Source organism: Narcine bancroftii, chromosome 3 (assembly GCF_036971445.1).
Source record: "Narcine bancroftii isolate sNarBan1 chromosome 3, sNarBan1.hap1, whole genome shotgun sequence".
Lineage (NCBI taxonomy): Eukaryota > Metazoa > Chordata > Chondrichthyes > Torpediniformes > Narcinidae > Narcine > Narcine bancroftii.
The window spans coordinates 221219866-221239692 of record NC_091471.1 but is presented as its reverse complement, the minus strand read 5'-3'; the positions used below and the strand labels follow the sequence as shown (position 1 = coordinate 221239692).

Below are 19827 nucleotides of genomic sequence, written 5' to 3'. Positions count from 1 at the left end.
GGCTGGTGTGGAATTGATGAGCCAGGGAGAAAGGCAGAAGATGGCAGACCAAAAGGGGAGAGAGGCAATAAAAACAAAGGTGGAGAAAGTGTCATAGAATGGAGTGGGTGATGAGAAGACAAAGGCTGAAATCTGATGAGAGGTAAGAATGTTGGTATGAACAGAAACTATGTGGAACAGAGAGGGTAGATGGAGAGAGGGAGAAATTAAGAGGGGTGGAAGAATTCAGTGGGGGAAGGAACCAAAGAGGAAAGGGGATGAGAATGGGGGTGGGTGGGAGAGGGAAGAAAAATGGAAGAGTGGAAGGATTCCAGAAGAAGAGAAGGGACTTGTAACCTGAAATTAGTAAATTCTACTTGCATACCATTGGGCTGTAGACTCCAGAGGAGGAGTACGAGTTGTTGTTCCTTTATTCCTGCAGTGGAGCAGGCCCAGAGCAGACAGCCATTGGAATGGGAAGGGGAGTTGAAATGCAATGAGGAGTTCAGGATGGCTCTTGAAGACCGAGCGTAAGCTGAGTGAAACTGTTCCCCAAGTCTGCACTTGGTCTCACCAATGGAGAGGATGTTACATCAGGAGTGGCAAAAGCAGTGAGGTTTGAGAAGGTGTATGTCAATCTTTGCCTCTGTGGAATCTTTGGGTCCCTGGATAGAGAAGATCAAGTGTTTTGAGATGACACATTTCGGGTGGTGATTATTGTTATGCTTTTTTCAATGCTAGTGACCCAGATTTGAATCTGGCACTGCCTGTGAGGAGTTTATATATGATTTTACGTCCGTGTGGGTTCCTCCCCAACCACCCCACCTCGGGTGCTCCAGTTTCCTTCCAAGCTTCAAAGATGAACTGGTTAATAGGCTGATTGCTCTCATGGGTGTAAATGGGTGGCATGGGCCAAAAGGACTTGGAATTGTGCTGCATCTCTAAAATATAATTGTGTTGTGCTTCCTGCAGGGGTAAGTATCAGAGCTCATGGAGAGATAGGTGGGAAGGGTTGAGTTGACCAGGGTGGCACTGTGGGAATTACCTCTGAAAAAAGGCATGAAGGTTAGGCATGTGGTGATGGGGGCAAGTTGCAGCTGGTGGTAATGGCAGAGGATGATGTGCTCAATGGAGAGGCAGGTGGGATAAAAGATGAGGAGCAGAGATACTCTATCCCTGTTCTGAATTGGGGAGGAGGAATTGAGAGCAGAACTCAGAGAAGCAGAGTAACTGTAGAAGATGGCTCTACTGACTACAGAAGAGGGGAAGCTGCGTTGCTTGAAAAAGGAGATCATTTGAATGTCCTGGAATGGAAGGTTTCCTGGCTACCCTGTGATATCTCTCTCTGAGGCTTATGTCAGAACAGCTTTTTAGAGGGTGAACCCTTGCAAGACGTCAGGCCCAGATGGTGTACACTGAAAATCTCTGCCAACCAACTAACTGGAGTGTTAACAGACGCTTTCATTATCATTGCTGCATTTGGAGGTTCCCAACCATTTCAAAAGAGCACCAATTACACCAGTACCCAAGAAGAGCAGAGTGAGCTGCCTCAATGAGTATCGTCCAGTAGCTCTCACATCTTCTATTATGAAATGCTTTGAGAGGTTGGTCATGGCCAGAATTAACTTGTACCTAAGTAAAGATCTGGACCCACTGCAATTTGTATACTGGTACAATTGCTCCACAGCAGGTGCAATCTCATTGGCTCTTCACTCAGCCCTGGATCATCTACACAACAGAAATGTGTACATCAGGCTGGTTTTCATAAACTGCAGCTCAGCTTTCATCACTATTGTACCCTCAGTGCTGGTCAGCAAGCTTCAAAATTTGGGCCTCTACATCTCCCTCTGCATCTGGCTATTTGATTTCCTCATCGGAAAACCCAGTCGGAACCAATTGAAAACAACGTTACTTCCTTAACTGACTACCAAACAGGAGCGCCTCAAGGATGCGTGTTTAGCCCACTGCTCTACTCACTATACACCCATGACTGTGTGACTAGGAACAATTCAAGCAAATGCTATTTATAAATTAGCTGATAACGTCACGGTCATTGGCAGAATCACAGATGGCATTGGGTAAACATACAGGAGGGAGGTAGATCAGCTTGTTGAGTGATGTTACAACAACATCCTTGCACTAAACATTAGCAAAACTAAGGAACTGATTGTGGATTTCAGGAGGGGAAAGAACACAAACTAGGGTCAGCAGTGGACAGGGTACACACTTCAAATTCTTGAGTGGCAGCATCTCTGAAGATTATATTCTGGGGCCTTCATGTCGATGCAATCATGAAGAAAGCTCAACTGTGGCTATACTTTGTGATGAGTTTGAGGAGATTCAGTATGTTGCCAAAGACGCTTGCAAATTTCTACAGGTGTACCGTGGAGGGCATCTGTTTGGTGTGAAGGACAGGAAAAATCTCCAGAGGGTTGTGAACTCAGCCAGTGCTATTATGAACATCAATCTTCACTTCATCGATGATATATCAGCTAGTCAAACTACAGGAGCCTGAGGACAGATGTCCAACAGTACAAAAACAGCTTACTTCCCTCTGTCATCAGATTTCTGAATAGGCAATGAACTATAGACACTAATTTACTTTCCTCATATTTTGTGCTAATTTATTTATTTTTAAAAATATAATTTGTGTCAATTTTTCACCTGTAATGCTGTTGCAAAACAACACATTTCATGACATGGTCATGACAATAAATTTTGATTCTCTTGAAAGCAAATGAGGCAGAGAAACTGGGAGAAAGAGGTGGCATTTTTGCCATAGAAGTGATGGGAGAGTTTGTTATCGAGATAGCTATAGGAGTCAATGGGTTTGTAGTAAGTGTCAGTATGTAGCATGAGATGGAGATAGTGATCTAGTAAGAGGAGAGATGTATCTCAAAAATTGTCCAATTGAAATTGAGAATGGGGTGGAGGTTAGTAGATAGTTGATAAAATTGGTGAGTTCTGCACAGGTGCAGAAGGCAACCCCAAAGTTGTCTTTAATGTAATGGAAAAGAGTTTGTGGGTGGTGGTGGGGTAGGTTCAGAACCAAGGTGGACAAGTGTCCATACCAAAACCTTCTGATTTAAAAGAAATGGAGGTGTTGAAAAATGAGTCAAGGATGAGAATCAGTTTTGCCAGAAAGAGAAGGAAGGGAAGTCTGTCAGAATGTTGATCCAGGAAGAAGTGGAGGGCTTTAAGACCTTTGCAATAGGGATGGAGGTCTTCAGAGACTAGTGAAGTTTCTGATGGTGGGGTCCAGAGACTTAGAGACGAGTGGGTCTCGCATTGACCAACATGAAGTACTTTGAGAGGCTAGTCCTGGCTTGATTAACTCTTGCCTCCTGCCAGGCTTGAACCACTTCAATTCACTCACAGATTCATGACATACACCATCGCTCTGGCCCGCCACCCATCCCTGGAACATCTGGATAGCAAAGACGCTTGCGTCAGACTGCTATACATTGACAAGCGAGGCTGCAGATGCTGGAATCTGAAGCAACAAACAATCTGCTGGAGGAACACAGTGGGGCATCAATTGTGAGAAAGAATGATCAATCTTTCAGGCTGAACTCCTTCATCGACAGCGCTCAGAGGGGAGAAAAACAGGTCAGAAATGATCCGTAAATTTCAGAATAGGGTGGAGGTTGGCCATAAAATGTATGAAATTGTCAAGTTCTGAATGGGTGGAGGAAGCATCTTCAATTCAGTCCTCAATATTATCAGAGGAAGAGTTTGGGGAGATGATGCTGGTGTAGGTTTAGAATGAGAATTGTTACACATAGCCAACAAATTGGCCTAGCTGGGATCCATTTGAGTAATCATGGCAAAACATTTGATTTGATGGAATTGAGGTGTCAGAAGAGAGATTATTTATGACTAGAATGACTTGATGACAACCTCCCCTCTGTACTCTGTCTTAATGGAGGGTTTCAACCTGAAATGTTGACCATTTCTTTTTCTTCTACTTCTGCTCAACCTGGTGAGTTCTCCCAGCAGATTATCTGTTACTATTCCTTAACCTGTTCTGCCTTGAATACCATTGTCTCAAATTAAGTTGTCTCCAAACTCCAGGTCTTTTTTTTTTCCAGTAGCATTCACCATCCCCCATAAAAAGCTGGATCCTTGATTTCCTGTCCATAATTAGTAAAGATTGGAGTCAACACCTCTACAATTGCCCTCAATACTGTTGCCCTACAAGACCACATATTCAGACTATATATTGTTGCACACTCCAAGTCCAACTAAAAATTTATTAATGCCACCACTGCTGTTGGCCAGATCTTGAACAATGATGAGGCAGAATATAGATTGATAGAGAATCTAGTTTCTTGGTGCCAGGACAATAATGACTCTCTCAACATTCTCTCTTAAACTGCAGGTGGCTCAGGTTAATTGGGTGTAATTGGGAAGCACGGGCTCATGGGCTGAAAGGGCATGTTACGGTGCTGTATGTCTAAATTTATAAAGAAAATGCACAGGAAAGTGCTGGTCGGGCTGAATGAGGGGGTTGTGGTCTCTGGGGAACATGAAGAAGGGGTGAAGGGGGGTGGTAGAATGAATGGTTGCGAGATCCCATTGGATCTGGCTGAAATGGAGGATGACCTGCTGTGTGTAGAGGCTGGTGGAATGAAAGGCAAGAATCCAAGAGTCCTGCTGAGGAAGAGGGAAGATGACAGCAGATGTAGAGGAAAGGTCAAAGGCTCCCACTATGGCAGAGAGGAAGCCATATTTACTGAAGAAGGATGTTTTAGAAGTCCCAGAGCAAAAGCTTCAAAGTGCACTGGCTTAGATGGAAACAGAGAGAAAAGGATGGCATCCTTGCAGGATACCGATTTGGAGGAGGTGTCGTCAAAGTAATTGTGCAAGATGTTGGGTTTATGGTAGATGTTAGGTGGTGGTTTCCATCATGACATGGAGACTGAGTTCTGAGGGAAAAAGACAAGTGTATGAGATAGTCCAGGTAAATTTGAAGACTGGGTGGAAATTTGTGGTAAAGGTGATGAAACTGAGTGAAGGGACCAGCACCAACGAAGTTGTCGATGCAAACTATCACCTGCCAACCTTGGACCACACCCCTCCATAACTTGGTTCTGTCTATTCATCTGTTCACACCCCTGTTTCTATCTATTAGCAAAGAAACATTGCTGTATTTTTGTCCTCTTGCTCAGTGTACAAAAATGCAAACTGCATCTGATTCTGCATTAATCAGGATAATTGTTTACTATTTACTCCTTCCAACATGTTCGATGTTCCATTCTGATCATGTGTCATTCTGTTCGTATTGGTATGCTTTTGCTTGACATGGACTGATGTGCAAGCCACTGATAAATAAATAGGTCCTTAAGTGGCTAACACGTATTGCCAAACAATAGTTTCAAAAATCTATTAATATCAGTATAAGTTTCTGTTAGATATTTGGCTTTGTATGAAATATACAAAAGGGTATGAGAACCTCGGCAGGTCACGTGGTCTCTATAAAAAGCAAAGGGATATCCCTTGGAGAATGGCATTAACATCAACTTCTCCAGTTTTTGTTTATGCCCTCTATTACATCTTGTATTCGTACATTGGGGTTAGGGTGAGTTCATGAATGAAGGAAAAGGTTCTTTACTTTAAATTTGATGTAAACAGCACCATGAGGCATGCCATGAGGCTGCAAGCCTCCATTACAGATATAGCATACTGTGTGTCATCCCCTGCTTCTCTCTCTTTCTCTATTCCTTTCTTTCCTCTTGCTCCCCTCCATCCTTCTCTTTCCATTCAGAGAATTATAACCCTTTGCTTTCCATAGGTGCTGTGTGACTTGCTGAGTTTCTCCAATATTTTTGTGCATTGAACTACAATCACAGCATCTGCAGACTTTGTTTAACTGGTTTTATTTGGTTGTGACAAAATGTATAATCATTTGAATTGTGCTGTGTTAATTTTGCTTTCATTTGTTTTAAAGTTCATATTTATTGATTTCTGCCTTTTCCTTTCAGTGTGCTTGGCGAGGCCAAACTGGACCCATATGTCAGTGCTTTAGGATGGCCAGTGACGGCTCGAGCATTACCAGTCCTGTGGTACGCCAAATTGACAAACAGTTTCTGATCTGCAGCATCTGCTTGGATCGTTACAAAATACCTAAAGTTCTTCCTTGTCTACACACCTTTTGTGAGAGGTATGTAATGTCCAAATTTGACTGAAATGTGTTGTCTTCATTTTGGTGCAGAAATACTGGTAGTTCTTTAAATATTTGGGAGCAGTTAAGAATATTGTAATGGGATACCTTTAATAGAATTTGTTAAACATTATCTCCATCGAGTGTTAGATTTCTCTGTGTGATGCTGCACTGTCAGTTTTAGTTTGTTGTGCTGCTTTCATCCACTGCATGTTCTCACTAACTGCTGCCATGATATTTGCTGCTTTGATCTTGTGAGCCAGTTCTTAAAGGTGTGCTGCACACTGTAAATTCTGAGGAAGGATCTCAAATCAAAAACGAGAGAAAACCATAGCACAGAAAACAGGCCCTTTGGCCCTTCCATTCTGCTAGTCCCTCTGACCTGCACCCATTCCATAACCCTCTAGACCTCGTCCATCCGTGTATCTGTCCAATTTATTTTTAAACCTTGAGTGAGCCCGCATTCATCATGTCAGATGGCAGCTCGTTCCGCACTCCCACTACTCTCAGTGAAGTTCCCCCTCCTGTTCCCATAAACCTTTCCCCTTTCACCCTAAATCCATGTCCTCTCATATTTATCTCTCCTAATCTAAGTGAAAAGAACCTCCTTGCATTTATTCTGTCAATACCCCTCATCATTTTGTCCACCCACTGTCAAATCTCCCCTCATTCTTCTTTGTTCCTGTTTCATCTTGCACAAATGCCTAGAGTTTTTCAAACATTTTTTTTGATTTTGGATTTCCTGCAGCAACTGTTTTGATTTTAAAATAAAAGTTTTCTTTGTGCCAGTGTTCATGAAAATATTTAGAAAATATGAATGTATAGCACAAAATGTTAGATTGAAGAGCTATGTACACTTGAAGTTGAAACATATTGGCTTGCTCATGACGAGCTCACAATATTAAACAGCTGTTGCTCTTGAATGAAAGCTCTTCAAGAACTCCAAAGATGAAACCCAAGTTACCATTCTAGCTTTTCTTTGCATGGGTGGTGGATAATTTCCAACAATTGGAATTGTATAAATCATGTGTAAATATGAAAGTAAACATATAATTCATTCAATAGTTCAAATAATTGGAAGGAAAATTTGGTGCAAGTTAGAATCACAGAATTGTGCTACATAGAAGGCAGTCACTTTGACCCGTGTTTTCCATTCAGACTGTAACCACCACCTCGAGTGATCCACTCGTCTTGTTCGACTGCATCAGGTCTGCATAGCTCTTTGCCTTTCCAATCAAAGTATCCTTTTTCTTTTAAAGAAAACAAAACACATTTTGGATATTTTATTTCTATCTGCCTCTACCAGCTCCTCTGGTAGCTTATCCCAGAAAACCCATACAATCCTGCATGGAAGAAATATCAAGTGTACCCTTTTAAATCGGTGCTATCTAGTTCTAGACTCCCCTGCCCTGGGATAAAATTTTATAAATCTCTTAAGGTCACCTCTCAGTTCAATGAGAATAAACCTAGCCTATCAAACCTGCATGATTCTAGGAATTGTTTCTGTACTCTCTATTGCTATCATATCCTTCCTGTAGTTTAGCAACTATACTTTAAGATTGAATTAAAAATAAAAATTTGGCATATTTGACTGCTGGACCCAGCACTTTTTCCTGAGGAATACCACTAGTCACAAGCCTCCACAGAGAGGCAATCATCTACTACCATTCTGGCATCCCGGAAAGCCTATGTTTAATTCAATTTACTGCCTCGGACTGAATACCAAGTGACTGAATCTTCGTGACCAAGCTCCAATGCAGGACCTTTTCCAAACACATTACTAATGTCCATGTAGTAACAAGTTCATGATGTCTCACCTAACTTGAAAAGGTTTTCTCCTCTTCAGTAACATCTTTAAATGTACCCTGAGGAACATTTAGTGAAATGGCAGTAGTCAGAATTGATGGAAATGAGGCTATTGAGTGTGAGTAGTACAACTTGCATCCGACTTGAAATCAGTTTATGTATGTGTCTGAGACTGTATTTGAGGCAAGAGATCTTTCGGCTTGGTGAGGACAGCTGAAGTGTCACATATATTAAGTTCAATATTTAAATTTATTGTCAGAGTACATCCATCACATACAACTCTGAGATGCTTTTTCCTGTGGGCCAGGCAGAATTTCTCCTTATCGGTAGTGCAAAACTAAACTGTACTCAATAAAAGACACGTATATAGAAGAGAGAAATGTAAACAAATAAAATAAGTGCAAACTGTGCGAAAAAAATAAAATAAACATCCAATGATAAATAAGGGGCAAAGTAAGAGTCCTTAAATGAGTCTCTAGTTTATTGTTCACTTGTTTGTCCTTGGTGTAATTTTAGAACCCGAATTTGTTGATGTGTAATTCTGTCCTACCTCCCATATCTCCTTTCGTCTGCCCATGACCTCTCCTGACACTGGAAGTCTGAGAAGAGTTCAAAAACAAACATAGGAAGTAAATTTGGAGAAAAAAAAAGTGCCATTTAATATCAAATATGAGGTTATAACTAGCATGAGGATTCTGTAGAATTGGCAACCTCGACAACTCTGGAGTGGTCTGGAATATTTTTTTATTTTAAGATATCACCTTTCCCTTATCAAATTCTAGCACTGGCAGCCCTTCATCTCCACTTATCATTCCTGTCCATCCTACATGACCTGTCTTCCCCAGTGACCCCCTTTTGTTCTCTTGCCTTTCTCTTGTTCTAATCTAATGCCTGTTGTATGTAAATTTTTACCTCTGTAGTTCCTCAATCCCCTACTGGCCCTTATCCAATCTCTCTCATCCTGACCTCTTTATACTGGCTCTCTCTCCTTTGCACACTCTTTTGATGAAGGCTTTGGCTCCAAATGTTGACTATTTTTCTTATATTGATGCTACTTGACCAGACTGTGTGGTGAGTGAAGAGGTATGGGAATGCGTAGCACAGTGCTTCTCAACCTTTTTTGCCCTAGCCCCAGGGCTGTAGTTTGCGTAGCAAATAATGAAGTGATTTTTGATCTATTTTCAAACTTCTCTTTCAGTTATTTCAAATATTCCAATTTTGAACTGACACGATGTTTTACTCTCAAATGTGCTTCATAGTGGCCTGTTTTCATTGTTTCATTTGTCAAAGTCTGTTGGCATAATTTGCAAAAAAGTGCACGTTCATCATGTACAGCAGGTATAAACCCAAACTTCAAGAACTCCACTAAATATTAAAGAACCATTTTCTTCCTTGGTCTGCTCATTTTGAATATATAACAGTGCGAGCTCCCTGAAATAGATTGATACAATAACACTAGCTCCCTAAAATAGATTAATACAACAGCACGAGCTCCCTGAAATAGATTAATACAATAGCACAAGCTCGCTGAAACAGATTAATCAATTTTTTATTTTGTCTTAGAAATGAAAAATGTAATAAAAGTAATGATCGAATCAAAGGAAGAATACTGACTCTAAAAATATGAAAAAATCACTAGCACTGTTTGACATTTGTTTCTCACAGAGAGTGCATCAAAACTGCACTTGCCTTGTGCTTGACTTTCTGGGGTCCCAATTTTTTTTTCAATTTTTGGTGTCCCCCTCAGGCTGGCACCTGGGGTGGAACCCCCCTCCCCCCACCAATATGCTAGTGCACAAAGATACATACAGATACAGGTCTCACTCTCTACTGAACTAAAAAAGTAAAGTATGGATGGAGACATGATTATTGAGATAATGTGAGATCCTTGTCGCCAATGAGATAATTTGGAATGGATTATAATAAGATTGGTTGGAAAAAATATGATTATAATGTTAACCAAGGATAATAACAGTTAAAATAAGGGAAACAACAGAAACGGACAAGCAAACCCCGTTATGAAAATAAAAAGAACAAAGTGATTTTACTTGGAAGTTACCACAGTTGTATTCTACTAAGAGTGTTGTCAAGTCCCATCTTTCACACCAACAGAATGAGTTTATCTTTTCAAATCAACTTTTTAATTATTTCCCAAAATATTCCCACACCCCACCTTGAGAATCTATGGTGTAGCATTTCTTGTGGTACCAAGGGGCGATTTGTGGGAAAAGATAATTAGATGATAGAGTCTCAGAGGGAGAAATTCCAAGAGAAAGTGGAGAGGGAAGGTTGTCTACTGATGGGAAACCATTGTATGTGGTGCAAATTGCGTGGGATAATACGTTGAATGTGGAATCTGTCCTTGTCGTGTCTTGGGGTGGAAGGGTCCAGGGCAGATGTGCAGAAAATGGAGGAAATGTGGGTAAAGGCTGAGTTAAAAATATGGCTTCCCCTCTGCTACCATCAACTTGAGAGGTAATGGGGAGAGGTGGTGATAGAGGCATTACTAATCAGGGATAGTATAACAGCTGTAGGAAGGAAGGTATTGTGTAAGGATCGTCACTGAGTCATTGTGAGTGGAAATCAGAAACTGGAAGGAGCAATTACTCATTTGGAAGAGTTCTTTAAGGTTTCACATACCCACTAGGACACTGAGGATCAGACAAGTAGGCACCTTTTGAAAAGGTACGTAAATAACAGGGTTGTTGTCATGGGAGACTTCAACTTCCCTAATATTGCCTGGCGCATTGTTCATGCAAAAGATTCAGACGGGGCAGAATTTGTCAGGTGTGACCAAAAAGGATTCCTGACCCATTATGTGGACAAGCCAACTCAAGGCAAGGCCTTTCTGAATCTAGTGCAGTGTAATGAACCTGGTCATGTGACATATCTCTCTCTGTGTGAGTATTTTGGAGATAATCACCACAATTCCCTTATATTTAGTCCTGTTATGGACAAGGATAGGACCAGGCAATATGGAACAGTATTAAAGTGGGGAAGGGTTAATTATGATGATATTAGACAGGGACTGGGGATAGTAAATTGAGAGCAATGTTCTCATGGAACTGCACAGCACAAATGTGAAGGATATTCAAAGTTCATGTACAGGGTCTTGGATAGAGACTAGGATAGATTGTAAAGAAGCTATGGTTGGGGGGACATCACGTGATGGAGTAGTGGCTGGTCAGGGAAAACCAGCCCTCCTCAGAGAAACTGGGGAAAAAAAGGGTAGAAAAACAAAGCAGAGAAGTAAAACATAAAAAAAGTTGCAAGATAAAAAATAAAAGAACAATCTGAGGATGGCTCCAAAGTATTAAGAGTATAATGGCTAGCAAAGAGGAGATGAAGAAATCGCCAGGGGAAAAAAGGAAGGCCTTACTGGTGTCCGGGAGCAGGGAGCTCTTCCCAAGAAGATGATGGCCCAATTGGCGAGGCCGATGAGTGGACAGCTGGGCGACGATGTACCTTGGCGCGATCTGGAACACTGGCTCGCAGAGCCAGAGAAAGAAATGCCGGTGCGCATGCACAAGGAGTAGCGCATGCACAGTACGCATTATAACGAGGATGACGGTGGGAGTGGATGCTGGCAGCGGGACGCTGCGGCGGCGGCTGGAGAGGCCACTGAGGCGGTGGCTAGAGATGCCGTAGAAGCGACAATGGCAGCAGAAGGAGGAACTTGGAGCCATGAAGTGGAGCTGGAGCAAGAAGACCAAGAAGAAGATAGAGACTTACAAGAAAAAAAATCAAAGGTAAAAAAACAGAAGCAGTCAATTATTGGCAAGGTGTATTTTGACAGCCAAATAAAGATATTAATGGACACAATGAGGACTGAGTTTAATACTATATATATAAAAAAACAACTGCAAGAGACAGATTTGAAAACGCAGAGAATAGAGAAGGCTGTGATAGACATAAGAAAATGAGTTGTTGATGTGGAAGACAGTGGGATAGCCACGGAAATGGAGGTAAAAAAGTTAAGAGAACAACTGGAAGATAGAGATAAGGAGATTAAAAAGACAAGATTTATTAGCCCAAAAAACTGTTACTTTAGAGAATTTCAGCAGACGTAACAATATAAAAGCAGTGGACGTGAAAGAAGGTGAAGAAGGAACGGACATAAAAAGATTTATGAAAGGATGGATCCCACAGATCTTGGGAGTGGAAGAACTCCAAGAAGAAATAGAAATCGAAAAAGCCCACAGAGCATTGACACCAAAGCCGCAGCCACATCAGAAACTGCGCTCCATACTAATAAAACTACTATGATATACAACAAGAGAGAAAATATTAGAACTGGCAATGAAAAGAGTGAAAGAAAATAAGGAATCATTCGAGTACAATGGGAAAAAAATATTTTTTAAAATCCAAATATTAACTTTCAACTTTGAAAGAAACAAAAGGAGTTTAATTGAGCAAAAATGGTACTGTGGGAAAAAAAGGTTATAACTTTGTGTTGCAACATCCAGCAGTGTTGAAAGTATTCATTCCTGGTGGGCAAAATAGACTGTTTTCAGATCCAGAAGAAGCTCATCGGTTTGCAGACCGATTCCCAAATAAACAACAAAAAGAAGAGTAAAAAAAAATTAAAAGAACTGTTAAGATAATGTATATAAATTAGTTGGAAAGTTAATAGTCTGAACATAGACGTTTAAGTTTTTATTTAAAAAAAAAGGGCTTTGCTATATTTTTAAGAATAATATATTAGTGTTTTCTCTGGGGGAGGGCTGGGAAAGGGGGAGGATCTACCCACTGTGAAATCTGTTGAAGTTTGTGGTCAATATCGCAACCCAGGTAGAAAAGGGAGTTGTGGGTGTCTTGCGAGATGGCAAGGGCAACTCAGTAAAAGGGGAGTTAATGTGTTTTTAATAATTTTGTTTTTGTGTGTTTTGTTATTTTGTCACATATAGCAAAGAGTAAGAACAATTTAAAGAGTGATTTTGGAAGAAAGGAGATGGAGGGGTTGAAGAGGTGGGAGAGAGTTGAAAACAGATGAGTACATTGAACTATATGACTATTAATAGTAATGGAATCCACAATAAAATTAAGAGAAAAAAGCTACTGAGACTACTTAAAAAGGAGAGAATAGACATAGCATTTATACAAGAAACACACTTGAATGAGTTAGAACACTGCAAGTTGAAGAGTGACTGGGTAGGTCATGTTGAGGCATCATCATTCAACTCAAAAGCCAGGGGAGTTGCTATATTAGTTAATAAGAATCTGCCAATTAAGATAAAGAAAATAATAACAGACCCAGCAAGTAGATATGTAATGATGAAGTGCCAGATTTATTCAGAATTTTGGAACTTGCTGAACATTTATGAACCTAATGAAGATGACCAGGAATTTATGCAGGACATCTTTTTAAAGATAGCAGACACAGGGACATATTTTACTAGGGGTGGGGGGGGGGTCTTTAATTTTAGCCTTGACCTATTGATAGATAAAACTGGGAAGATAACAAAAAACTAAAGCAACCAAATTTACATTAAAATCAATGCATGATTTGAAAATAATTGATATTCGAGAAAGCAACACCCTAAAGAAAGAAATTACTCATATTATTCAAACAGAGCCAGAACTTACTCTAGGATTGACATATTCTTGTTGTCAGCTCAGACCCAGGTGAGAGTTCAAAAGACCGAATATAAGGCAAGGCTTTTATCTAACCACTCACACTTGTTATTAACAATTGAGTTAGAGGATATTCCACCAAAAACATATAGATGGAGGCTAAACCCTATATTGTTAAAAAGGCAAGACTATCGGGAATACATTGAACATCAAATCAAAATATATTTTGAGATAAATACAAATTCAGTAAAAGATAATTTTTTGAAAGCCTTTATTAGGGGACAAATAGTTACACAACTAAGATTAAAAAAGAATATAAACGGGAAATAGAATGGTTGGAAAAAGAGATAATAACTATAGAAAAAGATTTAATGAGAAGGGAAGACATAAAGAGAGAAATGGCAGAGAAAAAATTAAATTATGAAACATTACAAATGTTTAAAGTGGAGAAAAACATAATGAAACCAAAGATATTATGAATTAGGAGAGAAAACCCACAGAATATTGGCCTGGCAACTTAAAACAGAACAAGTGAAAAAACTATCTTAGCGATAAGAAAGGAGGATAAACAGATTTCATATCACCCATTAGAGATTAATGGAAATTAAAAAAAAATTCTATAAGCAATTGTATCAAACAGAAAATACAGGGAAGAATGACAAAATTGATGAATTTTTATCAAACATTGAACTACCACAATTACAATTGGAAGATCAAAATAGATAGCTAAAACCCCTGACAATTGCAGAAATACAAGTTATATAAATGATGCTACCAAATGATAAACACCAGGCGAAGATGGATTCCCATCAGAGTTTTATAAGGTATTTGGTAATCTATTAATTCTGCCCCTTTTAGAGGTAATGAAACAGGTGGAAGAGACCCAGAATTTGCTTGACCCATGTAAAACAGCAATAATTACAGGAATTCCAAAAATGGAAAAAGATCAGCTGTCAATGGCATCATATAGACCAATATCTTTGCCAAATACAGATTCTAAACTAATTGCAAAATTGCTAGCAAATAGATTGACAGACTGCGTACTGAAATTAGTGAAGGTAGACCAGACAGGATTTGTTAAAAATAGAAGAGCAGCAGATAATGTCTGTAAATTTATCAATTTAATCCATACAGCGCAAATAAATAAAACACCAACTGTGGCAATTACTCTAGATGCAGAGAAAGCTTTCAACAGGATGGAATGGAATTAACTATTTAAAGTGCTACAGAAATTCAAATTACCAGGAAAAAATTATTAATTGGATTAGAGCACTGTATAATGGATCTTTGGCAAAAGTAGTAACAAATAAGGTATGTTTCAGACCATTTTAAATTGAGTAAGTCAACTAGGCAGGGATGCCCATTGACACCTACCCTGATTGCTATGTCTATAAAACATTGGTAGAGCTGATAAGAAGGGATCCTATGATAAAAGAAATAAAAGTAAAAGAGAGAATATAAAATTAGCTTGTTTGTGGATGTTATTGTAGTATATTTAACAGACCCAGATAAATAAATAGAAAGATTATATATAAAATTGAAAGAATATGGAGAGATATTGGGATACAAGATTAATGTTAATAAAAGTGAAGTAATGCCAATGAACAAAGATGATAACACAAAATGCAAAAAGGAATCCCCTTTTAAATGGCAATCACAGGCTATATGTTAACTCGGTATCAGGATAGATAATAATTTAAATCATTTGTATAGATTAAACTATCAACTGTTATAATTTATTAATATTTGAACAATTAAAAGACAAATGTGGAATATCACATGGTGTAATATTTTCATTCTATCAGTTGAAAGTTTAAAAGAAAAATTGGGAACTAGTCTAAGATTACCTGAATTCTTAATTACAGATACCGTGAAAGTAAAAAAAAATCATTACAAACATATACAGCAAATTGCAATACAAGGAAAATGATGAAGCAATTTATAAACCCAAACAAGGTTGGGAAAGAAAAAGATTTAAAAATGTGAATAATAAAACATGGGAGGAACTATGCACAGGAACCATGAGTAATACAATAAGTAATCGGTTTCGTATGATACAATACAATTGGCTCCATCGATTATATGTTACACCTCAAAAGTTAAAAGAGTAGAACCCAACAATGTCAGGCAAATGCTTCCGTTGTAAACAAGAAATTGGAACAACATTACACGCAGTTTGGACATGTACAAAAGTGAAGACCTTTTGGGAGGATTTAAACTTAATATTAAATAGAATTACAAAAAGTAACATACCAAAATATCCAGAATTCTTTCTGTTAAACAACATAAAAGACAAAGAATTAATCCTAAAATTAGACAAAGCCCAAAAAAGATTTACTATGATTGCACTTGGAGCAGCAAAAAAATGTATAATGATAATGTGGAAAACTGAGGCAACCTTAAAAATACAACAATGGCATATAGAAATGAACAACCATATTCCATTAGAAAAAATTACTTACAATCTTAAAGATGAACATACTTTATTTTAACAAATTTGGGAACCAGACATAGAATATATTACGAACTGCTGATTTCAGACCTCCATCTCTTAAACCAATAAGGTACCAATATTTAAATATGGAATTTTTAATTTTTCTTTTTTTTTGTGTTTTTTAAAAATTGTTTATTATTTTTTCTTCTTTTATATCATATTTACATTATAGGGGGTAGGGAAGGTGGGAGGAAGGGGGGGAAAGAAAATGAAAATGTCACTGTATAACTTTTAGTGATGAATATTTATATATATTATATATATGTTTACAGTGAAGTAATAAATAAAAAAGAGAGCTGAAATACCTAGTCTAGAGGAAGGGGAAGCATGCATAAATTTTAGGAAATAAGTCAGGAATGGCTCATTAGAATTCAACACTAGCCAGGAAGGAACTCAAAAAAAGTGCAAGAAGGGGATGTGGGAAGGCTTTGATAAGTAGCATTAAGTAAAACAAAGTCAATCTACATGTATGTGAAGAACAGAAGGATGATTAGAGTGAGGGTACAGCTGATTAGGGAAAAAGGGAGAGCATTTGCCTGGAGGTAGGAGAGGTCCTAAATGAACACTTTGCTTCCGTGCTCACTAAAGAGAGGGACCATGGTGAATGTGAGGTCAGTGTAGTTCAGGCTAATGTGCCAGAACATGTTGAGGTTAAAAAAATCATTTAGCTAGATAAACCCCCAGGGCTGGATGGGATATACACTAAGTTTCTACAGGAAGTGAGGGAAGAAATTGACATTGACCTTTGCACCATCTCTAGGTGTAGGGTGAGTGAAAAATGATGGTGCTGCCACTGGTGCTGACCCGCAGGGAGCGGAGATGCAGCGCTTCTGTGGGGTCCAGATGCCAGTCGACTGCTGATTGCTCCAAACGGGCTTTGAACAGCCTGTTGAGGGAGCCAATGGGTTTTAAATTCTAAATCCCATGACTGTGGGTCTTTGCCCAAGATGGCAGTGCCTATTAATCGGCAGCAACCATTTGAGGCTGCAGACTCTGGGAAATGAATTACCCGAGAGCCTCTTACCTGGAGAAGGGCACCAGAGGATGGGAAGATCATGCACCATCTGAGGGGGAGAAGTGGAGTAGATGACCCATGGGGATGGTGATGGTGGCTCTGTGGCTGAGAGACCAGCGCAAGTGGCAGGCTCTTGGCGATGCGAGGCAAGGAACCGGGGGAAGCTGTGGGCTGCTGGAGACTGCTGTTGGAAGGGTCGGGCTGGGCTGCAGACTGCTGGAGACTGGCTGGAGGGATACCAGTTATCAGAGCCAAAATGCAAGGAGGTGCTGAAGGATTCCTGACAGTGTCGGAGGTTCGGATCTGGAGCTCGGGAGGTCAGTGGTTTGTACTGGACTCAGTGTTGCTGAGGGGACTGCGGAAGTGCTGAAGGCGAATTTATGGACATTTGGTGACTCTGGGGAGGCTCTTACTTCTCTCTCTGACTGACTGTAAGATGTTCTCAGGTAATTCCTGCCAGTGGCAAATCTGTCAGCTTTGCAGAAGGCAAAGAGAAATTTCATGTCATACAACACTGTTTTATTACTATGATAATAAATTAATTAAATCTTGAATCTTGGAAGTACTGAACAATTGGAAAATGGTAAATATAGTCCTTTGTTTAAGAAAAGAAAGAGGGAGAATCCTATAATCATGGTCCAATGTGTCTTGCATCATTGCTGGGCCAGCTATTGAAGAGGACTCTGTGGAACTGGATTTGTGAGCATTTAGACAGGGATAGTCAGCATGTCTGTGAGAAGCAGGTCGTCCTCATGAGCTTTGGTGAGTTTTTCGAGAAGGTAACAAAGGAAATTGATGTAGGCAAGGCAATGGATATGGTGTATATGAATTTTATTAAGGTGTCTGACAAAGTACCTCATGGTAAGCAGGTACCCTTACACTTTGTGATTTTCATAATGACTTGGGTGAAGAAGTGGAGGGATGGGTCAGTAATTTACAGATGATGTAATCTTTGGAGGTGTTGTGGATAGTTTAGAAGGTTGTAGTTTATAAGAGGATATTTATAGGATGAAGAATAGAGTTCAATCAAATAAGTGTGAAGTTGAATCACTTTGGAAGAGGGATTGTGAATAATGGCAGGGTGCTTAACAGTGTAGAGGAGCAGGGAGATCTTGAGGTCCAAGTCCATCAATCCCTCAAGGTTGTTGCACAAGGGCATTTAAGAAGGTGTATGGTGTGCTGGCCTTCATTAGTTGGGGGATTAAGTTCAAGAGCTGTGAGGTAATGTTGCAGCTCTGTAGAACTCTGGTTAGATCACACTTGGGGTACTGCATTCAGTTCTGGTCATCTCATTACAGGAAGGATGTAGATGCTTTAAAGAAGGTGTAGAGGATATTTACTAGGATGTTGCTTGGATTGGAGAATATGCCATATGACGCAACGTTGACTGAGCTGGGCTTTTCTCTTTGGAGCGACAAAGAATGGGAGGTGACAATAAAAGTATATTAGATTATGAGGGACATGAACAGGGTGGACAACTAGGAACTTTTTAAAATTTAATTTATTTTTCTGGGGTAACAATGGCATATTAATTTAAGGTGTGTTGAAGAAAGTTTTGGGGATACATAAGGAGGTAGGTTTTTTTAGGCAGGCACAATGGTATATCATAGCAGGCTGAGTGTGCCTCCTTGCATATTGAATTTGGTCATGGAGGAGACATTGCCCTTCTGGAGGGATTGCGGTATGTTAGAATGGAATTCAAGGATCCAGTTGCAGAGGGTTTAAACAAGGAAGTCTGCATATGCTAAGACCCAGATCCTTGTGTCTGACACTGAGTTTGTTTGGCACTGAGATATTGAAGGAAGAGCTGTAGTCTTGAACAGTGGACTAACAAAGGTGTCCTTGAAGTCCAGGTGTTCCAGGGTTAAAAGGAGCACCAGGAAGATGGTATCTGCCAAGGATTTGTTTTGATGACAGGCAGATGTACCTCTGACGACTGCACAATTAGATTAAAGTGGGGCAAGGCTGGCTTGTGTACCAGAGCTTTGAGTTTGGATATCAGAACCACTGGTCGTTCATTGTGTTTTCCTTTGGTACTGACCTGATGGTAATTGTTTGGGACATTCAAATCAGAATTAAGATGCCAGATAGTCACCTTTTTAAATTTTTAGACTGCAGCAGAATTGTTGGAGTAGTCAACTGAAGTTCAGATGCTGAAGTTGGTGATGTGTTTTAGTAAACTCATTCAGTAGCTTCACATAGATAGTAACATTGAAGGAGAACAAATATATAAAAAAAGAAATAAAGGCAAACTGTGATATATTTTTGCTCTTGAGTTTTTCTGTCCCATTGGTTATTTGTTGCTTGGCTGCCTTGTGAGACCGAAGAAACCTGTTTATCTCAAAGTCATGTTATTAACACTTCAGAATTAACTTTTTTTTCTTCCCCCTCCTCAGGCCACCCTTTGATTCTCCCTTGATCACAGAATCACATTGCTACTCATGTTTGAGGTGTCTCAAGTTGGTAGGAGCTGCTTAGTTCTGGACTGGGTGGGGGGGGGGGTATTGTTGTTGTTGATAGCAATGGTACACAGCCAGGATTAGGAGGTACAGAATTAAGAGTGTCAAGCTGTGCATCACCAACTCCTGCAGAATGGACATCACCAGAGATCTGAACCAACCTCATATGGTGGGCTCAGCAATACTCTTAAGCATTTCTATCTCCTCCCTGCTTGTTGAGTGGTATCAGAGATCTTCATGGAGCTGCTGAGAATTTAGATGCAACATTCCTTACCAATCCAAGCAATGTGTCTCCTTTCTCAGCCAAGATCCTGTCCAAGTATCAGGTTCTGTAAAA

General features: G+C 39.7%; 1 protein-coding gene across 8 annotated transcripts in view; it reads left to right on the top strand.

Moving 5' to 3' along the window:
• Positions 1–19827, top strand: part of trim2a (tripartite motif containing 2a) — a 239418-nt gene that overhangs the window by 91703 nt on the left and 127888 nt on the right. For all 8 annotated transcript variants that reach the window (XM_069926689.1, XM_069926688.1, XM_069926687.1 and 5 more), the window contains one exon: positions 5964–6142. In XM_069926689.1, coding sequence (XP_069782790.1) covers positions 5964–6142 — 179 coding nt within the window. The remainder of the gene's footprint in view (positions 1–5963; positions 6143–19827) is intronic.